Source organism: Salmo salar, chromosome 02, assembly GCF_965601325.2.
Source record: "Salmo salar chromosome 02, fSalSal1, whole genome shotgun sequence".
In the NCBI taxonomy this organism is placed as follows: domain Eukaryota; kingdom Metazoa; phylum Chordata; class Actinopteri; order Salmoniformes; family Salmonidae; genus Salmo; species Salmo salar.
The window spans coordinates 90,138,593-90,165,595 of NC_138292.1; the positions used below are offsets into that span (position 1 = coordinate 90,138,593).

The window sequence follows — 27,003 nt, forward strand, 5'->3', positions numbered from 1 at the left end:
CCAGAGAGGTGAGAGGTCAAACGTTTTTTAGATGGTAAATATTTATGTCCCCTTAGCGGTTGATCACATAAGCAAAAGGGAATATGTTCCATCATCTATGTTTATTTACAATAGTGCAAATTATCCACTGATATTGGTGTAATTTCTCACCCCTTTTGGCTGTATGAAAGTTAATTTCCCCTCAGGCACACACATTTGTTCTTTGATATTATGAAGGTCATTTGTGTAGAATGTACTTTTCCCCACTAATTCACCCCATTTCTTTACATTCATTATTTATATTCGGTGGCCTGACTGCATCCAGACGATGTCAAAGGTCCATCCTGGTAGATCTGAACCTAATGCAGCTTGGAGTGATCGGATGACCGAAGTCACATTTAGGTGCCAGGTGTAACTGAGGCCATAGATGCTCCATATCCATTACTTTGAGTGTTTTATATAATATGACTAAATGTGTTTCTTTCTGTGTTGCAGGGACAGTCAAGAAATGGAACGGCAAGGCCACAGAACATGACATAATCAGAGCTGTGGGAGACCACCTCAAGCCCCTGGTAGAGCCGGGGGTGGTGTTTACCACTCCTTCAGCAGGCTGGAAAAGTGGGATCCATTTGCTTGTTTCAGTTTTCAGTAGTTGAATCCTTTGACATGGGATTGATACTGATTTTCATACTCAAGAGGGACCAAGAGTCTGTTGATTTGTCAATCATTGGGTACATTTGTTTTGCAATATGTTCAAATCAAATCAAGCTTTATTTATATAGCAAATTTCAGACATGGATGCAACACAATGGCTTCACAGAAAAAACAATGAAAATAAACAAATATTTACCACAACAAACATTAGATAAAAAAGATTAACTGAAAGACTAATAAACATTCTAAGGAAATGCCATAGATTAAAATATTAATTGGATGCAACATCCAACCCAAAATATAAGCTCGTTTTACTACATTGTTTGTTGTTACGTTCCCCAGCAAGAAAACCAGAAATGTCCCTTAAACAGAAGAGGAACTAACAAAGAGTCACTGACAACAACCACAACTAAACAGGTGGGATTTTAGGAGGGGTTCTGATAGACACTATGGGGGTGTCCACTGAAAGTTGACTAGTAACAACAACTGGGACCTAAAAGACACCCACCATGAGACCCACTAAATCTGCCCAAGAAGAGACAAACAAAAGAAAAACCCACACCAAACTTAGACAGGAAGCAAACCAAAAAGGTGGAGCAACTAAAGGTGTTGACTCTCCACATGTATCAAGACAACTGGAGCACTGGGCCAGACACTCTTAAATAGAACCTGGACCAGCTCAGGTGAAACACCTTCCCACTAACGAGATGGACAAGCCAGCACAGGTGTAACACATACTGACTAACGAGGTGACACCAATCAGTGCGTCCTACGTGCTAACGGAGCTAGACGTGCTAACGGAGCTAGACGTGCTAACGGAGCTAGACGTGCTAACGGAGCTAGACGTGCTAACGGAGCTAGACGTGCTAACGGAGCTAGACGTGCTAACGGAGCTAGACGTGCTAACGGAGCTAGACGTGCTAAAGTTCAAACTCAAAACATGAAATGGAAAAACCAAAGACTAACACCTTAAAAGTTTGCTCACCATCAACAGAAAACATCTTCCATTTCACATGATAATCAGCTACAATGCTTCACCTTCACCAATATGAACATGGTGTCTACTGGCTGTCAACAATTAAAAACAAGAAAAAAACATTTTCCCCCACTAGCTTCTAGAACTCGTCTTCCTAAAACTCACTAGCTTCTAGAACTCTCGGCCCCTTGGAACGAGTCCAAACAAAACTCATCTCCAAAACGGAAAAACGTGCAGTCAAAATAAATTGTGATCCATGGCAACTCACTGGCTAAACGCAAAACATCTGCCACAATAATCGGATTACTTGTAAATTTTTAAAACCTTTTAAAATGCACAAGCACCAAAAATGCTGTTGTTTTGACAAGTAGCAATAAATCACTGATATCGATTAGGGGGGAAATCAGGTTGTACATGCTGTTGAAACTAACACAACCAAAAAAACACATAGAAATTGGAGATATATTTTACCTCACTGGTTAGAGGACAACCTGCAGAAGACAGTCAGCCACATTTTGGAGTGATACATTTAAATGTAGGGGTCGCTAAACAAAGGAACACAACACTTATTTGTCATAACTCATCGATATCATGCTAAAATCATTTGTGTGACAGAAGGGAGATGAGGTTGCACGTCCTGTTAAAACTAACACCTCAAAAACCACACGGAATCTGGGAATAATGTGTACATCACTGGTTAGAGGACAATTTGTAGAAAACAGCTAGCTACATTTTGAAGTGTTGCATTTTGATTCAAGTGGGTCACCAAAGTGGTAAGTGTAACACAACTCTTTTTGTGTTAGTCACTTTTTGTTAAATCACATAAATAGTACTCTTTCATTTCAGAGCCTGGATTTTTCCCCTGAGGCTAATATCCATATCACGCTGAAATCAATTGAATGGGGTAAACGTTTAGGGGTCTACATTGTGAAATTCGTTAAAATACTCCTACTACTATGTTAAAACATTCTACATTGTGACTTTATTTCATTGATATCATGAAACAACTCCTTCATGTATTTTCTGATGTTTAATCAGAGATCTTTTATCAGAGTCGCTAGAAGTTTCTCTCCTGTGTGTATTCTCTGGTGTAGAGTCAGACTGCTAGATGCAGAAAAATCTTCCCACATTGACCACAACTATAAGATTTCTCTCCTGTGTGTGTTCCCTGGTGTTGAGTCAGCTGGCCAGATTGACCAAAACTCTTCCGACATTGATCACAGCTATAGGGTTTATCTCCTGTATGTATTCTCTGGTGCACTGTCAGATCGCTAGATTGACCAAAACTCTTCCTACATTGACCACAGCTATAAGGTTTCTCTCCTGTGTGTGTTCTCTGGTGTAAAGTCAGAGAGCCAGATGTAGTAAATCTCTTCCCACATTGACTACAGCTAAATGGTTTCTCTCCTGTGTGGATTCTTTGATGAATTGTAATGCCTGCTGAGGAGGTGAATCTCTTCCCACAGTCAAAGCAGCAGTGAGTTCTCTTCCCTGTGGATCTCTGCAGGTGTTTCTTGAGGTGTTCTGATTTGGAGAGACTCTTCTCTGCCTCTTCAGCATCATGAGGTTGTTGAGGCTCCCCAGAGGATCCACGATAGTCACGTCTCTCTCCTGTGTCAACAACAAAGTCAGACAGATGGTTCAAGGCCCACAACAGCGGAAATCCACTGTAAAAGGTGATGCCAACAGCGTAGCCATGATGTTGTACAACAATTGACGTCTGTAATGAATGTTAAAATTATTTGACAATTGTCTTAAAATTAACAAGAATAGTCATATTTTGTCTTGTTTTCACATTAGTAGTAACATCAATGATTGTAGGCTAGAAATAAGTTATTCATGTTGTTGAAACTCTAAGCAGTGTGCCAGACTGGCTCCAGGTCATCTTCAAGTCTCTGCTAGGTAAAGCCCACCTTATCTCAGCTCGCTGGTCACCATTGCAGCACCCACCCGTAGCACGCGCTCCAGCAGGTATATCTCACTGGTTACCCCCAAAGCCAATTCTCATTCCAGTTCTCTGCTGCCAATGACTGCAACGATCTGCAAAAATCACTGAAGCTGGAGACTCATATCTCCCTCACTAGCTTTAAGGACAGACGTTCCGCAAGCGGAACGCCTCACCAATATCCAATGGAAGAGCGTGGTGCGAAATACAAATACCTCAAAAATGCTATAACTTCAATTTCTCAAACATATGACTATTTTACACCATTTTAAAGACAAGACTCTGATTAATCTAACCACATTGTCCGATTTCAAAAAGGCTTTACAGTGAAAGCAAAACATTCGATTATGTCAGGAGAGTACCCTGCCAAAAATAATCACACAGCCATTTTCAAAGCAAGCATATATGTCACAAAAACCAAAACCACAGCTAAATGCAGCACTAACCTTTGATCTTCAACAGATGACACTCCTTGGACATTATGTTATACAATACATGCATGTTTTGTTCAATCAAGTTCATATTTATATCAAAAACCAGCTTGTTACATTAGCATGTGATGTTCAGAACTAGCATACCCACCGCAAACTTCCGGTGAATTTACTAAATGACTCACGATAAACGTTCACACAATACATAACAATTATTTTAAGAATTATAGATACAGAACTCCTTTATGCAATCGCGATGTCAGATTTTAAAATAGCTTTTCGGCGAAAGCACATTTTGTAATATTCTGAGTAGATAGCTCGGCCATCACAGGCTAGCTAATTTGATACCCACCAAGTTTGGTGCTCACTAAACTCGGAATTACTATTAGAAAAATTAGATTACCTTTGCTGTTCTTTGTCAGAATGCACTCCCAGGACTTCTACTTCAACAACAAATGCTGTTTTGGTTCCAAATAATCCATAGTTATATTGTAATAGCTCCGTTTTGTTAGTGCGTTCAGGTCACTATCCGAAGGGTGACGCGCGAGCGCATTTCGTGACAAAAAATTCAAAATATTCCATTACCGTACTTCGAAGCATGTCAAACGCTGTTTAAAATCAGTTTTTATGCTATTTTTCTCATAAAATAGCGATAATATTCCAACCGGGCGACGTTGTATTCATTCAAAGGCTGAAAGAAAAAAATGTAGAATTCTCATGAATGCGCATCTCTAGTGTCACTGTCCCCAGCCTGACCACTCACAAAATCTCCTGCTGTTCTTCGCCCAGCGACAGGAGAGAATTTTGGCCTGCCATATGAGTTCTATTATACTCACAGACACCATTCAAACAGTTTTAGAAACTTTAGAGTGTTTTCTATCCAGATCTACTAATTATATGCATATTCTAGTTTCTGGGCAGGAGTAGTAACCAGATTAAATCGGGTACGTATTTTATCAGGCCGTGAAAATACTGCCCCCTATACCATAACAGGTTAAGCACCAGCTGTCAGAGCAGCTCACAGATCACTGCACCTGCACATAGCCCATCTGTAAATAGCCCATCCAACTACCTCATCCCCATACTGTATTTATTTATCTTGCTCCTTTGCACCCCAGTATCTCTACTTGCACATTCATCTTCTGCACATCTACCATTCCAGTGTTTAATTGCTATAATGTAATTACTTAGCCACCATAGCCTATTTATTGCCTTACCTCCCTTATCCTACCTCATTTGCACACACTGTATATAGACTTTTTCTACTGTATTATTGACTGTATGTTTGTTTATTCCATGTGTAACTCTGTTGTTGTATGTGTCGAACTGCTATGCTTTATCTTGGCAGTTGCAAATGAGAACTTGTTCTCAAGTAGCCTACCTGGTTAAATAAAGGTGAAACATTTTCTTTAAATCTGAAAACGTTGTGAAGCAACTAAATCAGCTAAAGCTCCCAATTCCTGAACAACATCGGTGATGTTGTACCCACGGCCACTATTAAAACCTTCCCCAACCAGAAACCGTGGATTGATGGCAGCATTCGCGCAAAACTGAAAAGCACGAACCACTGCTTTTAATCAGGGCAAGGCGACCGGAAACATGACAGAATACAAACAGTGTAGCTATTCCCTCCGCAAGGCAATCAAACAAGCTAAGGACTAGTATAGACACAAAGTAGAGACGCAATTCAACGGCTTAGACACCAGAGGTATGTGACAGGGCCTACAGTTAATCACGGACTACAAAAAGAAAACCATCCCCGTCGCGGACCCCGATGTCTTGCTCCCAGACAAACTAAACAACTTCTTTGCTCGCTTTGAGGACAAGACAGTGCCACCGACACGGCCCGCTACCAAAACCTGCGGACTCTCCTTCATTGCAGCCAACGTGAGTAGAACATTTAAACATGGGCTAGGGGGCAGTATTGACACGGCTGGATAAAAAAACATACCCGATTTAATCTGGTTACCACTCCTACCCAGTAACTAGAATATGCATATACTTATTACATATGGATAGAAAACACCCTACATTTTCTAAAACTGTTTGAATGGTGTCTGTGAGTATAACAGAACTCATTTGGCAGGCAAAACCCTGAGACATTTTCTGACAGGAAGTGGATACCTGATGTGTTGTATTACCTTTAAACCTATCCCATTGAAAAACACAGGGGCTGAGGAATATTTTGGCACTTCCTATTGCTTCCACTAGATGTCACCAGCCTTTACAAAGTGTTTTGAGTCTTCTGGAGGGAGATCTGACCGAACAAGAGCCATGGAACGATGATGGCCCATTAGACACCTGGCGCGCGAGTTCATGTTGGGTACCCTCGTTCCAATATGTTATAAAAGAGTATGCATTCGTCCACCTTGAATATTATTCATGTTCTGGTTAAAAAAGGCCCTAATGATTTATGCTATACAACGTTTGACATGTTTGAATGAACGTAAATATATTTTTTCCCCTCGTTCATGACGAGAAGTCCGGCTGGCTTAGATCATGTGCTAACAAGACGGAGATTTTTGGACATAAATGATGAGCTTTTTTGAACAAAACTACATTCGTTATGGACCTGTGATACCTGGAAGTGACATCTGATGAAGAGAATCAAAGGTAATGGATTATTTACATAGTATTTTCGATTTTAGATCTCCCCAACATGACGTCTAGTCTGTATCGCAACGCGTATTTTTCTGGGCGCAGTGCTCAGATTATTGCAAAGTGTGATTTCCCAGTAAGGTTATTTTTAAATCTGGCAAGTTGATTGCGTTCAAGAGATGTAAATCTATAATTCTTTAAATGACAATATAATATTTTACCAATGTTTTCTAATTTTAATTATTTAATTTGTGACGCTGACTTGACTGCCGGTTATTGGAGGGAAACGATTTCCTCAACATCAATGCCATAGTAAAACGCTGTTTTTGGATATAAATATGAACTTGATAGAACTAAAAATGCATGCATTGTCTAACATAATGTCCTAGGAGTGTCATCTGATGGAGATTGTAAAAGGTTAGTGGATCATTTTAGCTGGTTTTATGGTTTTGGTGACCCTGTCTTTGAATTGACAAAACATTACACACAACTCTTGTAAATGTACTGTCCTAACATACTCTAAATTTATGCTTTCGCCGTAAAACCTTTTTGAAATCGTAAAACGTGGTTAGATTAAGGAGATGTTTATCTTTCAAAGGGTGTAAAATAGTTGTATGTTTGAAAAATTTGAATTTTGACATTTATTTGGATTCAAATTTGCCGCTCTTGAAATGCACCTGCTGTTGATGGAGTGCACCACGGGTGGGACGCTTGCGTCCCACCTAGCCCATAGAGGTTAACTAGAGGTCGGCCGATTAATCGGAATGGCCGATTAATTAGGGCCGATTTCAAGTTTTCATAACAATCAGAAATCGGTATTTTTGTATGCCGAGTTGGCCAATTTTTTGGGGGTATTTTTTTGGTATTTTATTTTTAATTTTTTTAGATCTTTATTTAACTAGGCAAGTCAGTTAAGAACACGTTCTTATTTTCAATGACGGCCTAGGAACGGTGGGTTAACTGCCTTGTTCAGGGGCAGAACTACAGATTTTTACCTTGTCAGCTCAGGGATTCAATCTTGCAACCTTACAGTTAACTAGTCCAACGTTCTAACCACCTGCTTTACATTGCACTCCACGAGGTTACGCGATTGCAGTAAGAAGCTAAGGTAAGTTGCTAGCTAGCATTAAACTTATCTTAGAAAAAACAATCAATCAATCATAATCACCAGTTAACTACACATGGTTGATGATATTACTAGTTTATCTAGCCTGTCCTGCGTTGCGTATAATCGCTTAGGTACACGTTGCTCCAACCATAAACATCAATGCCTTTCTTAAAATCAATACACAAGTTTATATTTTTAAACCAGCATATTTAGTTAATATTGCCTGCTAACATGAATTTCTTTTAACTAGGGAAAATGTGTCACTTCTCTTGCAAACAGAGTCAGGGTATATGCAGTTTGGGCCGCCTGGCTCGTTGTGAACTGTGAAGACTATTTCTTCCTAACAAAGACAGCCGACTTCGCCAAATGGGGATGATTTAACAAAAGCGCATTTGGACAAAAGCACAATCGTTGCACGACTGTACCTAACCATATACATCAATGCCTTTCTTAAAATCAATACACAGAAGTATATATTTTTAAACCTGCATATTTAGCTAAAAGAAATCCAGGTTAGCAGGCAATATTAACCAGGTGAAATTGTGTAATTTTGCGTTCATTGCACGCAGTCAGGGTATATGCAACAGTTTGGGCCGCCTGGCTCGTTGCGAACTAATTTGCCAGAATTTTACGTAATTATGACAACACTAAAGGTTGTGCAATGTAACAGGAATAACGTTTTGTTTTCGAGATGATAGTTTCCGGATTCGACCATATTAATGACCTAAGGCTCGTGTTTCTGTGTGTTATTTTATAATTAAGTCTATGATTTGATAGAGCAGTCTGACTGAGCGATGGTAGGCACCAGCAGGCAAGTAAGCGTTCATTCAAAATAGCACTTTCGTGCGTTTTGCCAGCAGCCCTTCGCAATGCATTGCGCTGTTTATGACCTCAAGCCTGTCAACTCCCAAGATTAGGCTGGTGTAACCAATATGAAATGGCTAGCTAGTTGGCCGGGTGCGCGCTAATAGCGTTTCAAACGTCACTCGCTCTGAGACTTGGAGTAGTTTTTTCCCTTCCTCTACATGGGTAACGCTGCTTCGAGGGTGGCTGTTGTCGATGTGTTCCTGGTTCGAGCCCAGGTAGGAGTGAGGAGAGGGACGGAAGCTATATTGCTACACTGGCAATACTAAAGTGCCTATAAGAACATCCAATGGTCAAAGGTATATGAAATACAAATCGTATAGAGAGAAATAGTCCTATAATAACTACAATCTAAAACATCTTACCTGGGAATATTGAAGACTCATGTTAAAAGGAACCACCAGCTTTCATATGTTCTGAGCAAGGAACTTAAACGTTAGCTTTTTTACATGGCACATATTGTACTTTTACTTTCTTCTCCAACACTTTGTTTTTGCATTATTTAAAACAAATTGAACATGTTTCATATTTATTTGAGGCTAAATTGATTTTATTGATGTATTTTATTAAGTTAAAATAAGTGTTCATTCAGTATTGTTGTAATTGTCATTATTACCAATTAATAAAATAAATAAATAAATAAAAACCGGCCGATTAATCGGTATCGGCCTTGTTTGGTCCTCCAATAATTGGTATCGGTATCGGCGTTGAAAAATCATAATCGGTCGACCTCTACCTTCAATACTTCTAAAATGGTGTCCAGGTTTAAAATAATTACAGGTTTAAAACAATTACAGGTGCACCTTACTATCTTATACTATATCATAAATGGTCTTAACTAGTAAACACAGATTATAGTTTTCATCCAGTTCACACAGATAGCTGACTCAGCCTCAGAGCCTCCTGACTGGGCCCTGTTGACATCTCCACACAGGAATACACACTCAGAGCCTCCTGACTGGAACCTGTTTACACCTCCACACAGGAATACACACTCAGAGCCTACTGACTGGACCCTGTGTACACCTCCACACAGGAATACACACTCAGAGCCTACGAGGCTTTTCTAAAAACTCCACTTTGTGTGTTTCGCTCACCTCTTTCTTAAAAAAAAAAAAACTACGTTCGAGATGTGGTATTCACTCGGCTGGCTCGCTGCCTCTCAGATCAAAGGTGGGTCCATCTGCTCCGTTCCCGAAGTGAGGTCTCCCTGAGATCCCAAGTTTGAGGAATCCCTCGTGCACCATTTACCCAGGTCACCAAGTGAAGATTCACATCCCCATCGCCAAATGTGGAGGTTAATTACTTTAATATCAATTGAGGAGACAAACTTATCACACAAGTCAGAGTTATTCTTAACCTCTTACATCTAGACGTTCCGCGAGCGGAACACCGCTCCAATATCCAATGATAGGGAGTGGCGCAAAATACAAATTCCTTGAAAATACGAAAACTTCAATTTTTCAAACATATGACTATTTTACACCATTTTAAAGACAAGACTCTCGTTAATCTAACCACACTGTCCGATTTCAAAAAGGCTTTACAACGAAAGCAAAACATTAGATTATGTCAGCAGAGTAGCCAGCCAGAAATAATCAGACACCCATTTTTCAAGCTAGCATATAATGTCACAAAAACCAAAACCACAGCTAAATGCAGCACTAACCTTTGATGATCTTCATCAGATGACACTCCTAGGACATTATGTTACACAATACATGCATGTTTTGTTCAATCAAGTTCATATTTATATCAAAAAACAGCTTTTTACATTAGCATGTGACGTTCAGAACTAGCATTCCCACCGAACACTTCCGGTGAATTTACTAAATTACTCACGATAAACGTTCACAAAAAACACAATTATTTTAAGAATTATAGATACAGAACTCCTTTATGCAATCGCGGTGTCCGATTTTAAAATAGCTTTTCGGTGAAAGCACATTTTGCAATATTTTGAGTAGATAGCCCGGCCATCACAGGCTAGCTATTTTGACACCCACCAAGTTTGGCACTCACCAAACTCAGATTTACTATAAGAATGTTCTTCGTCAGAATGCACTCCCAGGACTTCTACTTAATCACCCAATGTTGTTTTGGTTCCAAATAATCCATAGTTCTATCCAAATAGCGGCGTTTTGTTGTGCGTTCAAGACACTATCCGAAGGGTAACGAAGGGTGACGCGCCCGGCGCGTTTCGTGACAAAAAAATTCAAAATATTCCATTACCGTACTTCAAAGCATGTCAAACGCTGTTTAAAATCAATTTTTATGCGATTTTTCTCGTAAAAAAGCGATAATATTCCGACCGGGAGTCATTGTTTTCGTTCAAAGACTGAAAATGTAAACATGGAGTCGTCTTGTGCACGCGCGCGCCAGTCTCATTGTTCTCAGATCGACCACTTACCAAATGCGCTACTGTTTTTCAGCCTGGGACACCAGAGTAATCATTCAACGTTCTGGCGCCTTCTGAGAGCCTATGGGAGCCTCACGTTACAGCAGAGATCCTTTGTTTTGGATAGAGATGGTGTAGAAGGCCAAGAAATGGTCAGAGAGGGCGCTTCCTGTTTGGAATCTTCTCAGGTTTTGGCCTGCCATATGAGTTCTATTATACTCACAGACACCATTCAAACAGTTTTAGAAACTTTAGGGTGTTTTATATCCAAATCAAACAATTATATGCATATTCTAGTTACTGGGCAGGAGTAGTAACCAGATTAAATCGGGTATGTTTTCTATCCGGCCGTGAAAATACTGCCCCCTATCCCCAACTGGTTAACAAGAAGTTAAGCTCTATTTTGATGTATAACACATATATTTTCAAGAATGTTACATTTTTGAATTTCGCGCTCTGCAATTTCACCGGATATTGGCCAGGTGGGACGCTACCGTCCCACCTGCCCATAAGAAGTTAAACAAACAAAACTCTTCCCACATTGAGTACAGCTATGAGATTTCTCTCCTGTGTGTTTTCTCTGGTGCGCTATCAGGCTGTTTGAGTAAAACTCTTCCCACATTGAGTACAGAGATATGGTTTCTCTCCTGTGTGTGTGTTCTCTGGTGTATCTTCAGATAGCTAGATGCAGCAAAACTCTTCCCACACTGATTACAGCTATACAGCTATATGGTTTCTCTCCTGTGTGTGTTCTCTGGTGTATCTTCAGATAGCGAGATGTAGCAAAACTCTTCCCACATTGATTACAGCTACAAGGTTTCTCTCCTGTGTGTGCTCTCTGGTGTATCTTCAGATTGCCAAATATAATAAAACTCTTCCCACATTGAGCACAGCTATAACATTTCTCTCCTGTGAGTGTTCTCCGATGTACGACCAGGCCCTTTGACTGAGTAAAACTCTTCCCACATTGTTTACAACTGTAAATAGTTTCTTTCCTGTGTGTGTTCTCAGATGTATCTTCAGATAACCAGATGTAGTAAAACTCTTCCCACATTGAGTACAGTTAAATGGTTTCTCTCCTCTGTGTGCTCTCTGGTGTATCTTCAGATAGCCAGATGAAGTAAAACTCTTCCCACATTGAGTACAGCTATAACCTTTCTCTCCTGTGTGTGTTCTCTGGTGCACTATCAGGCTGCTTGACTGAGTAAAACTCTTTCCACATTGAGTACAGCTATAAGGTTTCTCTCCTGTGTGTGTTCTCTGGTGTATTTTAAGTTCTGATGAAAATTTGAAATGTTTCCCACAGTCAGAGCGGCGGTGAGATTTCTTCCCTGTGGATCTCTGCTGGTGTTTCTTGAGGTGTTCTGATCTGGAGAGACTCTTCTCTGCCTGTTCAGCATCATGTTGTTGCTGAGGCTCCCCAGAGGATCCATGATAGTCCCGTCTCTCTCCTGTGTGAAAGATAAAGTCAGACAGATGGTTAAAGGCTCAGCAGAAATCCACTGTTTATTTAAGGTAAAAGGTGATGCCTGAAGTGGATTACATTGTTTTTATTTATAATTTATACATTAGCCTCTGGTTTCAATATATCCTCTCTCTTTCAATAATAAATATATACTACCGTTCAAAAGTTTGGGCTCACTTAGAAATGTCCTTGTTTTTGAAAGAAAAGCAAATTTTTTGGCCCATTAAAATAACATCAAATCGATCACAAATACAGTGTAGACATTGTTAATGTTGTAAATGACTATTGGAGCTGAAAATTGCAGTTTTTTTTGGGAATATCTCCATAGGCGTACAGAGGACCATTATCAGTAACCATCACTCCAGTGTTCCAATGGCACGTTGTGTTAGCTAATCCAAGTTTATAATTTTAAAAGGCTAATTGATCATTACAAAATCCTTTTGCAATTGTTAGCACAGCTGAAAACTGTCTTTAGTCTTTAGACTAGTTGAGTATCTGAAGCATCAGCATTTGTGGGTTCGATTACAGGCTCAAAATGGCCAGAAATAAAGAAACTTCTTCTAAAACTATTCTTGTTCTGAGAAATTAAGGCTATTCCATGGAAGAAACTGCTAAGAAACTGAAGATCTCGTACGCTGTGAACTACTCCCTTCAGAGAACAGTGCAAACTGGCTCTAACCAGTGTTGAATTCGGGCTAAACTTTGAACATTGAGATATTAAAGACATGATAGATCAGACAGAGTATATAAAGGAGTGAGATCTGTAGAAAGACAGAGTGGCTGTGGAATGTGCTGGGTGGACGGGAGGAGATCACAGGATTGCTTTAGGGGAAGCGGATGGAGATCTGTGGATTAGGTGAAGGAGGGGTTGAGGTCAGATCCCCTGAAGGGAGAAATAAGGGTTTAGTATCCTGTTACCCTCTTCCTGTAGACCCAGAAGATGTAAGGATTGGAGAGAAGGAAGACTGTCCAAAGTGGGGTATATATACTTGTGATGGTGAGAACATGTTTTTGTCTGAATTACAGCTGTAATGACCATTTGGAAAGAATTAAACTTGGTTAAGCTTCTCTAGTGTCTGTGTTATTTACACTGAAAAATTTGAACCTAACACCAGAATAGAAAGAGGAGTGAGAGGACAAGTACATTAGAGTGTCTAGTTTGAGAAACAGACGCCTCACAAGTCCTCAACTGCTTCATTAAATAGTACCCGGAAAACACCAGTCTCAACGTCAACAGTGAAGAGGCGACTCCAGGATGCTGGCCTTCTAAGCAGAGTTGCAAAGAAAAATACATAGAGTGGGGAGAACAAGTATTTGATACACTGCCGATTTTGCAGGTTTTCCTACTTACAAAGCATGTAGAGGTCTGTAATTTTTATTATAGGTACACTTCAACTGTGAGAGACGGAATCTAAAACAAAAATCCAGAAAATCACATTGTATGATTTTTAAGTAATTAATTTGCATTTTATTGCATGACATAAGTATTTGATCACCTACCAACCAGTAAGAATTCCGGCTCTCACAGACATGTTAGTTTTTCTTTAAGAAGCCCTCCTGTTCTCCACTCATTACCTGTATTAACAGCACCTGTTTAAACTGGTTACCTATATAAAAGACACCTGTCCACACACTCAATCAAACAGACTCCAACCTCTCCACAATGGCCAAGACCAGAGAGCTGTGTAAGGACATCAGGGATAAAATTGTAGACCTGTACAAGGCTGGGATGGGCTACAGGACAATAGGCAAACAGCTTGGTGAGAAGGCAACAACTGTTGGCGCAATTATTAGAAAATGGAAGAAGTTCAAGATGACGGTCAATCACCCTCAGTCTGGGGCTCCATGCAAGATCTCACCTCGTGGGCCATGGTGTTTGTGGTTACATTCCTCAGCAGTTTACCAAACCAAGTCTCAGGGCTGACAATTTTTTGCTATTTAAATCCTAGGTTACCCCTATAAAATAGCCGCACATCTATCAACCAATCTGCAGTTCATACAATAACAAAACTGTCATTCCACCACTAGTTTGGTTATAAGATGATGATGGGGCTGGAGAAATGTAACTACTCTCAAATTCATAGACAGACCTATGGATGCAAAGACTGACCATCCATGATATCAACATTATAGTTTTAACCATGTTGAGGCCATACAGTGTTGATTTACATTGTTTCTAAACATTGGAGTAAAAAAAGCTTATTTGGGGTTCTGATGGGGTACAACAGTTGAACTAAACTCATGAGGCATGTGTTATATTCTTCAAGAATCAATGGCTATAAATAAATTATTTAAAAAGTCTAAATATGGATGTAGCTATTGCATATTTCCCCTTTAACACCACACATCAGTTCAACAACTGCAGAGTTTGTGCCTATGTTTTTAAGACACTACTTACTAGTGTTAATCAGGGTCCGTTTATCGTTAGAACCATTGGATGCCTTAACATGCGTTTGGGAAACCGAGCCCAGATATCCAGTTTCATCCTCTTCATCCTCCTCTTCTTCCAATGTGACAGTAATCTCCCCCTCCTCGTCTTTCACCCCAAAAACAACAGCCTCCTCTTTCTTTCTCCTCTTCTTTCACAGTAACATCCTCCTCTTCTTTCACTCTGAACGCGTCTTCCTCTTCTTTCACTGAAACGTCTTTCTCTTCTTTCACTGTAACAGCCTCACCCTCTACTTGTTTTTGTATTGTAACATCCTCTTCCTCCTCTTTCACGACAACGTTCAGCCACAGACTCTCTTCCTCCGTCCAGCAGACTTCTTTAGCAGGAGAGTAGTTTAGTGAACTCATGGTCGGGGATGTTAGCTAACTTAACCAGCCCGCTAGCTGAATAATAACATCACTGTAAATATGAAATTAAATCGGATAACTAACTAGACGACAGAAGTGGGTTTAAAACACAGTGGCTAATATACACGAAAGCGTATAAATAGCTTGAATCTTTCGGCTATGTTGGCTAGCAAGCTACGGAGGTGGTTGACGAGCTGTTTATGAAGAACCGTCCACTAGATTATACGTCACGCTGGCAGAATCGCCTTAAAGCCCCACATGATGTATTGTTACACCATGTAGGAGCAGTATATACCTAGTCTGTTCATTATATACATCTACATGATGTATTGTTACACCATGTAGGAGCAGTATAGACCTAGTCTGTTCATTATATACATCTACATGATGTATTGTTACACCATGTAGGAGCAGTATAGACCTAGTCTGTTCATTATATACATCTACATGATGTATTGTTACACCATGTAGGAGCAGTATAGACCTAGTCTGTTCATTATATACATCTACATGATGTATTGTCACACCATGTAGGAGCAGTATAGACCTAGTCTGTTCATTATATACATCTACATGATGTATTGTTACACCATGTAGGAGCAGTATAGACCTAGTCTGTTCATTATATACATCTACATGATGTATTGTTACACCATGTAGGAGCAGTATAGACCTAGTCCGTTCATTATATACATCTACATGATGTATTGTTACACCATGTAGCAGCAGTATAGACCTACAGTAGCTAGCTACTTATTAAGATTTAGTTTGACTTAATGAAACTGCCTTAAATGTGCTGTAGTAAACATTTTTTATTCGCACTAATCAACACATTCCTGTCTTTGTATGTCTCAATATAATAGTATTATTTAATTAAATCCATTTAAAATAATCTTTGTCTGAAAATAAAATCTGATCCTCAACTGCGTTTCCCTCCAGTCAGCAGACGGCGATGTGCGTCTTTCAGGCGATGCTGCCAGCGTGACGTATAATCTAGTGGACGGTTCTTCATAAACAGCTCGTCAACCACCTCGGTAGCTTGCTAGCCAACATAGCCGAAAGATTCAAGCTATTTAGACGCTTTCGGTCTATATTACCTACTGTGTTTTAGACACACTTCTGTCGTATCAACTTGTTAACCTATTGAATTTAATATTACGTTATTTTGTATTAGTCAGCTATAGTAGTTGGCTGGTTAAGTTAGCATTAGCCTAGTCGCTAATGATAGCTAGCTAGCTAACATCCCCGAACATGAGCTCCCTAAACTACTCCCCTCCTGTTAAAGAAGAGGAGGTCTGCTGGACGGAGAAAGAAGCTCTGGGACTGAACATTGTCGTGAAAGAGGAGAAGGAAGAGGAGGATGTTACAGTAAAACAAGAAGTAGAGGTTGAAGCTGTTACAGTGAAAGAAGAGGAAGACGCGTTCAGAGTGAAAGAGGAGGAGGATGTTACAGTAAAAGGAGAGGAGAAAGAGGAGGATGCAGTTTATGGAGTGAAGAAGGAAGGAGAGATTACTGTCACATTGGAAGATGAAGAGGAGGAGAAAGGAGATCTGATTAACATCAGTAAGTACCGCCTTGAATTTGTTTTTAACTTTGGATATTCGGATTTGGCTCGTCAATACCTCTTCAACGGAGGGCCCTGGGATGATAAATGATATGTCTAGAATCAGACGGCGTAGAGAACAAGCTACCCCTTGTTTTCTCCGTTCCGTTTCCTAAAAGTGACTTAACATATATATTTGAGAAGGGTCTATCTGCTGACCGCAGACTGGGGGGCCACGGCATGTAGTGATGAATATGCATAGCGATCTGGAGACAACTCCTATAGTGTTTTTATCAAAGTTGTCGGTATGTCACGTGTCCACATAACAACTTAATCATTACGAAACTTCTTTTGGATCAAGTAAACCTCACGTAGCAAATAAGCCATTCATTTTGTTGTTGACCAAATTCAACACTTTCCACGTTGGGTTGATAATTGTTTCCACTTGGATACAACCAACTGTAACCTACTGGCGTGATCTAGAGAGATACAACCAACTGTAACCTACTGGCATGACCTAGAGAGTTACAACCTACTGTAGCCTACTGGCATGACCTAGAGAGTTACAACCTACTGTAGCCTACTGGCATGACCTAGAGAGTTACAACCTACTGTAACCTACTGGCATGACCTAGAGAGATACAACCTACTGTAACCTACTGGCATGACCTAGAGAGATACAACCTACTGTAACCTACTGGCATGACCTAGAGAGTTACAACCTACTGTAACCTACTGGCATGACCTAGAGAGATACAACCTACTGTAGCCTACTGGCATGACCTAGAGAGATACAACCTACTGTAGTCTACTGGCATGACCTAGAGAGTTACAACCTACTGTAGCCTACTGGCATGACCTAGAGAGTTACAACCTACTGTAGCCTACTGGCATGACCTAGAGAGATACAACCTACTGTAACCTACTGGCATGACCTAGAGAGTTACAACCTACTGTAACCTAATGGCATGACCTAGAGAGATACAACCTACTGTAGCCTACTGGCATGACCTAGAGTGTTACAACCTACTGTAACCTACTGGCATGACCTAGAGAGATACAACCTACTGTAACCTACTGGCATGACCTAGAGAGTTACAACCTACTGTAACCTACTGGCATGACCTAGAGAGATACAACCTACTGTAGCCTACTGGCATGACCTAGAGTGTTACAACCTACTGTAACCTACTGGCATGACCTAGAGAGTTACAACCTACTGTAACCTACTGGCATGACCTAGAGAGATACAACCTACTGTAACCTACTGGCATGACCTAGAGAGATACAACCACTGGTAAAAAAAAATCACACTTTTAAGGGGTATTGTGATGTCATTATGAGGTATTGTCTGAATGCATGTTGTTGTTCTAGGGTCCCAGATATAAAAAAAAAAAATAGTATTTTCTGTTATGACGTGTATTTTTTCATAGACACACCCCATGTGTTTAATAAAATCAACTGTATGTGCGGAACTTGAACTGATGCTTCAAGCGTTTGATTAAATAATTAACACACACAAATGACTTGAGGAAGCCAGAGGTCAATATAACCAGAAGAAAATAACCAATTCCCCACCTGCTGCTGGCCTTCGTTAATTCTGACATTATGCTCCTGAAGTTTCCGGTAAAATCGGAAAACTTTTTCCATTTCCATTTGGAGTGCCAATTTATCTGACCATTTCTACCGATCTGCGTGCCAGATATGAAGGAGGTACAACACCTGTTTGGCCCCTCCACTTCCTGGGTCAGTGAAATGAGGTATTACATTTAAGGAATAAATCCAAGCCTCACGCTCATCACCTGTAGAAGGCGGGGCTTCCAGCGAGGTGTGGATTTAATAGTATGTTGTACCTAGTTTCCCTCCTTCAGGGAACAGTAGTTATAGTCATAACATGTGGATTTAATAGTATGTTGTACCTAGTTTCCCTCCTTCAGGGAACAGTAGTTATAGTCATAACATGAGGATTTAATAGTATGTTTTACCTAGTTTCCCTCCTTCAGGGAACAGTAGTTATAGTCATAACATGAGGATTTAATAGTATGTTTTACCTAGTTTCCCTCCTTCAGGGAACAGTAGTTATAGTCATAACGTGTGGATTGAATAGTATGTTGTACCTAGTTTCCCTCCTTCAGGGAACAGTAGTTATAGTCATAACGTTAAGCTTGACATATGATGAACTTCAACTTAAATACTGGATCTTGCTGTCGGACAGATTTCTTTCTATTCTGAAATACACTCTACCTACGTAACATTTAGTGTCTCCTTATATTACGCTGGGAAAACAGTTTTCACGGGCACAAAAATCCTAAATCATTTCAGTTTGCTAAATCCAATGGTTCTAACCGAGAGTCACCTTAACTTTATTGACAACACCCAAATGGATACTCTCATTAATGTGGTTCTTCAATAATTACACATCATTCTTAATACTGTAGCTGTTTAGTTAGTCACATGTTCAACTATCATCAGCTGATCCAGGAAATCATTTTCTGAATGACAGTCACATGACAAACATCACGACATGCAACAACAACCAAAGTGCTTCTTCATTCATTATTCTGGTAAAGACAGTTATGCCGTGCTCCACTTTGAATCCAACATCCCTAACAAATTGATGTTTATAATGTGTTATTGTCTGCTTGATTTACAGTAGGGTCTCGTTAGTCTGTCTGGACACAGAGATACTTTGCTCATAATGTGTAGAGAACTGTTCCTTGATGGATAGGCTATTGTACAACACACAGAGCTATTTTCCTTTATTCAGGACATTTAGAATGACAACACATTACAGAGTAGCCTAGTGGGATTATTCACAAAATTACCTGGTTATGAAATGTCATGACAAAGCCAGTTTAGTTTCCATGTTTTACCTGAAATATTAAATTATTTATAGTCCTAGGTCTATGTTGGTGGTAGGTGAAGTTATGGGTTCTACAGTAGGTCTATGTTAGGTGAAGTTATGGGTCCTACAGTAGGTCTATGTTGTTGTTAGGTGAAGTTATGGGTCCTACAGTAGGTCTATGTTATTGTTAGGTGATGTTATGGGTCCTACAGTAGGTCTATGTTAGGTGATGTTATGGGTCCTACAGTAGGTCTATGTTGTTGTTAGGTGAAGTTATGGGTCCTACAGTAGGTCTACGTTATTGTTAGGTGATGTTATGGGTCCTACAGTAGGTTTGTGTTATTGTTAGGTGATGTTATGGGTCCTACAGTAGGTCTATGTTGTTGTTAGGTGAAGTTATGGGTCCTACAGTAGGTCTACGTTATTGTTAGGTGATGTTATGGGTCCTACAGTAGGTTTGTGTTATTGTTAGGTGATGTTATGGGTCCTACAGTAGGTCTATGTTGTTGTTAGGTGAAGTTATGGGCCAATTTGTTAAACACTTTCTGTTCAAACCCTCATTGTCAGGCTGATGGCAAAGCTAACCAAAGCATTTTTCTAGTTGAAGTGTTTTTTTTAAGTATAAAGCATTTGATTTGGGACAATAACACAAACATATTAAGCAGGTTATTCAAGCGAGCCTTACAATTATAATCCAAAAGTAATGTGAAATGCACTCATAAGCAACCTGGAAATGGAGGCTATTTTTGCTGTCAGCCTATGAGAACTCCCTTGAGTTTTCCCCCACGGTGGTGAATTAGTGAATAGACACAGAGCTTAATGTGAGTTTCCTTGAGTAGCACTCCTGATCTTGCGCTGTAATATTCAGAATACATTGTGAGAAACTAAAATCTTTGCTCACCATTTTTTGCTCCAGGCAGATATACTACATCCATAACTAGCAGTTTCCTCATTAGCAGGGAGGTGTTTCTGCAATCAAATTGTGTGCGCATTGCCCTCGTGCTGCAATTTTAGCAAACACAGAAAGGAGCCTATATTGGAGACCAAAAGTCGTCTGGCACACTGCTTAGGATTTCAACAACTTTAATAACTTATTTCTAGTTACTACTAATGTGAAAACAAGACAAAATATGATTGTTGCTAAGTTGACTGTCTTAAAACCTCTTACATCTAGATGTTCCGCTAGTGGAACACCGCTCCAATATCCAATGATAGAGCGTGGCGCGAATTACAAACTCCTCAAAAATCCCCAAACTTCAATTTTTCAAACATATGACTATTTTACACCATTTTAAAGACAAGACTCTCCTTTATCTAACCACATTGTCCGATTTCAAAAAGGCTTTACAACAAAAGCAAAACATTAGATTATGTCAGGAGAGTACCCAGCCAGAAATAATCACACACCCATTTTTCAAGCTAGCATATAATGTCACAAAAACCAAAACCACAGCAAAATGCAGCACTAACCTTTGATCTTCATCAGATGACACACCTAGGACATTATGTTATACAATACATGCATGTTTTGTTCAATCAAGTTCATATTTATATCAAAAAACAGCTTTTTACATTAGCATGTGACGTTCAGAACTAGCATACCCACCGAAAACCTCCGGTGAATTTACTAAATTACTCACGATAAACGTTCACAAAAAACATAACAATTATTTTAAGAATTATAGATACAGAACTCCTTTATGCAATCGCGGTGTCCAATTTTAAATCGGTGAAAGCACATTTTGCAATATTCTGAGTAGATAGCCCGGCCATCATGGCTAGCTATTTTGACACCCACCAAGTTTGGCACTCACCAAACTCAGATTTACTATAAGAAAAATTGGATCACCTTTGCTGTTCTTCGTCAGAATGCACTCCCAGGACTTCTACTTCAACACCCAATGTTGTTTTGGTTCCAAATAATCCATAGTTATATCCAAATAGCTGCGTTTTGTTCTTGCGTTCAAGACACTATCCGAAGGGTGACGCGCCAGCGCGTATCGTGACAATAAATGTCTAAATATTCCATTACCGTACTTCGAAGCATGTCAAACGCTGTTTAAAATAAATTTTTATGCAATTTTTCTCGTAAAATAGCGATAATATTCCAACCGGGAGACCTTGTTTTCGTTCAAACACTGAAAATAGAAAATGTCATTGTGTCATTGTTCTCCGAACGACCACTTTCCAAAAGCCCTACTGTTTTTCGCCCAGGGACTGCAGAGTCATCATTCCCCATTCTGGCGCCTTCTGAGAGCCTATGGGAGTCTTAGAAAATGTCACGTTACAGCAGAGATCCTCTATTTTCGATAAAGAGTCTATAGAAGGACAAGAAATGGTCAGACAGGGCACTTCCCATATAGAATCTTCTCAGGTTTTGGCCTGCCATATGAGTTCTGTTATACTCACAGACACCATTCAAACAGGTTTAGAAACGTTGGGGTGTTTTCTATCCAAATCAAATAATTATATGCATATTCTAGTTTCTGGGCAGGAGTAATAACCAGATTAAATCGGGTACGTTTTTTATCCGGCCGTGAAAATACTGCCCCCTATCCTAAACAGGTTAATGGTCAAATAATTTAACAGAAGTCAGTTGTACAAGTTCATGGGTATGATCTGGGCATCACCTTTTACCTCAAATAAACAATGGATTTCTGCTGTTGTGGGCCTTTAACCTCTTGCTTCTAGGTGTTCCGCTAGCGGAACCCATAGCCAACAGCCAATGGGATAGCAGGGCGCGAAATACAAAACATCAAAAATCTAATAATTAAAATGTCTCAAACATATTACTATTTTACACCATTTGAAAGATACACTTCTCCTTAATCACACCACATTGTCCGATTTCAAAAAGGCTTTACGGTGAAAGCAAAACATTAGATTATGTTAGGCTACCACCCCAGCAAATAAACAACAACACAGCCATTTTCCAAGCAAGGGTAGCCGTCCAAAAGCAGAAAACCAGCTAAAATTATGCACTAACCTTTGACGATCTTCATGTTAGACAATACATTCATTTGTTGTTCTATCAAGTTCATATTTATATCCAAAAAAACTATTTTACATTGCCGCATGACGTTCAGAAAATGGGCACATCAATTTACAGAAATACTCATCATAAACGTTGACAAAATATATAACAATTAATTAAAGAATTATAAATAAACTACTTCTTTACGCAGCCGCTTTGTCAGATTTCAAAATAACTTTACGGAGAAAGCACATTGTTCAATATTCTGAGTACTGAGCCACATCATCAATCCCAGCTATACAGTTAGCCGTCCAGCCACGGCATCCACAAAACTCTGAAATATGTTTAAAATATTTTCTTTACCTTTGCTGATCTTCGGCTGAATGCACTCGGAAGGACTCCCACTTCCACAGAAATGTTCATTTGTTTTGATAAAGTCCATCATTTATGTTGAAATAAATCTGTTTTGATGGCGCGTCCAGATCACCATTCCAAAATGCATGAAGCGCGACTATCCACCGTCGACGAAAAGTTATAACGTTCCCTCAGCGTTTGTAGAAACATGTCAAACCATGTTCACAATCAATCTTTAGGGTGGTTTTAACGTAGAATTTCGATAATATTCCAGCCGGACAATAGCAGTTTCATTACAGAAGAAAAAGAAAAATGGCTAACCCTTTGTGAAAGCGCGCGAGGTAAGTCAGTGACCCCAGCGAGACCACTTACTGTTCCGGGTATTATTCAATCAAATTGCATTGTAGAAGCCTCAAACAAGGTTCTAATGACTGTTGACATCTAGTGGAAGCCTTAGGAAGTGCAAGTTGACCCCACAGACACTAGTTTGGATAGAAAATCATTTGAAATGACTACAACCCTCAGAGTGCCCACTTTCTAGCTGGATACCTCTCAGGTTTTTGCCTGCCATATGAGTTCTGTTATACTCACAGACATCATTCAAACAGTTTTAGAAACTTTAGAGTGTTTTCTATCCAAATACTAATAATATGCAAATATTTGAATAGTAGGCTGTTTAATTTGGGTACGTTTTTCATCCGGCTGTGAAAATACTGCCCCCTATAGCGAACAGGTTAACCGTCTGTCTGACTTTGTCATTCACACAGGAGAGAGGCGGGACTGTCGTGGATCCTCTGGGGAGCATCAACAACATCATGATGCTGACAAGGCAGAGAAGAGTCTCTCCAGATCAGAACTCCTCAAGAAACACCAGCAGAGACCCACAGGGAAGATATCTCACTGCTGCTCTGACTGTGGGAAGAGATTCACCTCATCAGGCATTAAAATTCATCAGAGAATCCACACAGGAGAGAAATCTTTTAGCTGTACTCAATGTGGGATGAGTTTTACTCAGTCAACCAGCCTCATATCGCACCAGAGAATACACACAGGAGAGAAACCATATAGCTGTGATCAATGTGGGAAGAGTTTTACTGACTCTAGCAGTCTGACTAAACACCAGAGAATACACACAGGAGATAAACCTTATAGCTGTGGTCAATGTGGGAAGAGTTTTGTAAAATTTAGAGATCTGACAGTGCACCAGAGAATACACACAGGAGAGAAACCTTTTAGCTGTGGTCAATGTGAGAAAAGTTTTGGTCAATCTAGCCATCTGACAGTGCACCAGAGAAGACACACAGGAGAGAAACCTTATAGATGTACTAAATGTGGGAAGAGTTTTGTTCAATCTAGCCAGCTCTCATTACACCAGAGAACACACACAGGAGAGAAACCTTATAGCTGTTGTCAATGTGGGAAGAGTTTTGTTCAATCTAGCCAGCTCTCATTACACCAGAGAACACACACAGGAGAGAAACCTTATAGCTGTGATCAATGTGGAAAGAGTTTTGCTGCATCTGGCAATCTGACTAGACACCAGCAAGTACACACAGGAGAGAAACGATTCCACTGTTCAGATTGTGGAAAAAGATTCTCAACTTCACAGAATTTGAAGATGCACCAGAAAACACACACAGGAGATCAAATTTTATAGCTGAGGTCAATGTGGGAAGAGCTTTATTACATCTAGCCATCTGACAGTACACCAGAGAACACACACAGGAGAGAAACCTTATAGCTGTGATCAATGTGGGAAGAGTTTTACTGACTCTAGCAGTCTGACTACACACAGGAGATAGCGGTATGACAGTACACCAGAGAACACACAGAGGAGAGAAATCTCTTAGCTGTGACCAGAGATAATCTGATAAAAGATCTCTGATCAAATGTCAGAAAATACATGAAGGAGTTGTTTCATGATATCAATGAATTAATGTCACAATGTAGAATGTTTTAACATTGTAGGAGTATTTTAATGATGTCACAATGTACAATAAACGTTTGTCCCCTGTTCTATTGATTTCAACATGATATGGATATTAGCCTCGGGGAAAAATCCAGGCTCTGAATTGAAAGATTTACTATTTATGTGATTTAACAAAAAGTGACTAACAAAAAAAGAGCTGTGTTACACTTACCACGTTGGTGACCCTCTTGAATGAAAATGCAACACTTCAAAATGTAGCTAGCTGTTTTCTACAAATTGTCTTCTAACCAGTGATGTACACATTATTCCCAGATTCCGTGTGGTTTTTGAGCTGTTAGTTTTAACAGGATGTGCAACTTCATCTCCTTCCTCTCGCACAAATGATTTTAGCATGATATTGATGAGTTATGACAAATAAGTGTTCCTTTGTTTAGCGACCCCTAAATTTAAATGCATCACTCCAAAATGTAGCTGACTGTCTAATGCAGGTTGTCCTCTAACCAGTGAGGTAAAATATATCTCCCATTTCCATGTGTTTTGTTTAGTTGTGTTGGTTTCATTTGGACACTTTAAAACTGTGTTTTGACATTGGGGCTATTTCATATTTACATTTCATGTAACATTTAGTAATGATAATTATTTATCCAACCAACTGACACATTTTTGGGTACAATTAACAACAACTGTACTAGAGTAATGTAATTGTATTGACATTGTTGCCCTGCTTTTAGAATATCAGGATTCATTCTCAGATGTGCCAACCCAAATGTACTAGAGCATGACATTGGGGACTGGGCCCTGATCCAACAACATGGCTATCTAGTGAACCCTGAAAAGAGAGAGAAGCTCTGCAGTGAGGTGGAAAGTTACTATGGATATTGCAGGAGTTTCCTCTTGAAATCAGACATGTCTGTGGTAAGGACAACTTGGTTGCTGATTGTCTCAAGGGTGGGCAGTCAAATAGTTTTGCGTTTAGCCAGTGCGTTACCATGGATCACAATTTATTTTGACTGCACGTATTGGAGATTAGTTTTGTTTGGGCTTGTTCCAAGGGGACAAGAGTTCTAGAAGCTAGTGAGTTTTAGGATTCTATAGAAAGAAAAATGAGGGAAAAATGTAACTATTGTATATTATTATTTAGAAATACGTGTTTTCTTGTTTTTAATTATTGACAGCCAGTAGACACCATGTTTATATTGGTAAAGGTGAAGCATTGTAGTTGATTATAATGTGAAATGGAAGTTGTTTTCGGTTGGTGGTGAGCAAACTTGTCCATCAAAAATATAGGATATATTTGTTGTCTTAAAGGAGAAGGTTTTACAGGCTTTGGTTTTTCCATTTATGTTTTGAGGTTGGACTTTAGACTTTATAGCTCGTTAGCACGTAGGGCACACCGATTGGTGTCACCTCGTTAGTCAGTATGTGTTACACCTGTGCTGGCTTGTCCATCTCGTTATGGTTGAATATTTCATCCAATTCAATGGCATTTCCTTAGGGTGCTTATTAGTCTTTCAGTTTTTAGTCTTCTGTTTGTTGTGTACTAAATATTTCTGTTTATTTTGTTAATTTTCATTGTCTTTTATTAGTTTTTTCCTGTGAAGCATCCATGTCTGAAATGTGCTGTGTAAATAAAGCTTGATTTAATTTGAACATATTGCAAAATAAATTAACCCAATGACTGACAATCAACAGACTTAATTTTTTATTTTATTTAACATTTATTTAACTAGGCAAGTCAGTTAAGAACAAATTCTTATTTACAATGATTGCCTACCAGGGAACAGTGGGTTAACTGCCTTGTTCAGGGACAGAATAACATATTTTTACCTTGTCAGCTCTAACCATATGAGTTTATTTGTGCTTCTAACCGTGTTCTTTTTCCAGAGGAAAGGAATGTGAACAGGTTGGAAGAGCCAGTACACAGTGAGGGTGTAATGTGAACAGGTTTGAAGAGCCAGTACACAGTGAGGGTGGAATGTGAACAGGTTGGAAGAGCCAGTACACAGTGAGGGTGGAATGTGAACAGGTTTGAAGAGCCAGTACACAGTGAGGGTGGAATGTGAACAGGTTGGAAGAGCCAGTACACAGTGAGGGTGTAATGTGAACAGGTTGGAAGAGCCAGTACACAGTGAGAGTGTCATG

The 27,003-nt window shown here is 39.6% G+C and overlaps 1 protein-coding gene across 1 annotated transcript; it reads left to right on the plus strand.

Annotated features, from left to right (window-relative positions):
* The first annotated feature begins 16,207 nt into the window (after positions 1–16,207).
* On the plus strand, positions 16,208–26,550 carry LOC123740631 (uncharacterized). The gene is made up of 2 exons (XM_082968987.1): positions 16,208–16,778; positions 23,699–26,550. Exons 1-2 carry the CDS (start codon positions 16,466–16,468, stop codon positions 24,586–24,588), a joined length of 1,203 nt encoding a protein of 400 aa, XP_082825113.1. The 5' UTR covers positions 16,208–16,465; the 3' UTR covers positions 24,589–26,550.
* The last annotated feature ends 453 nt before the right edge of the window (positions 26,551–27,003 follow it).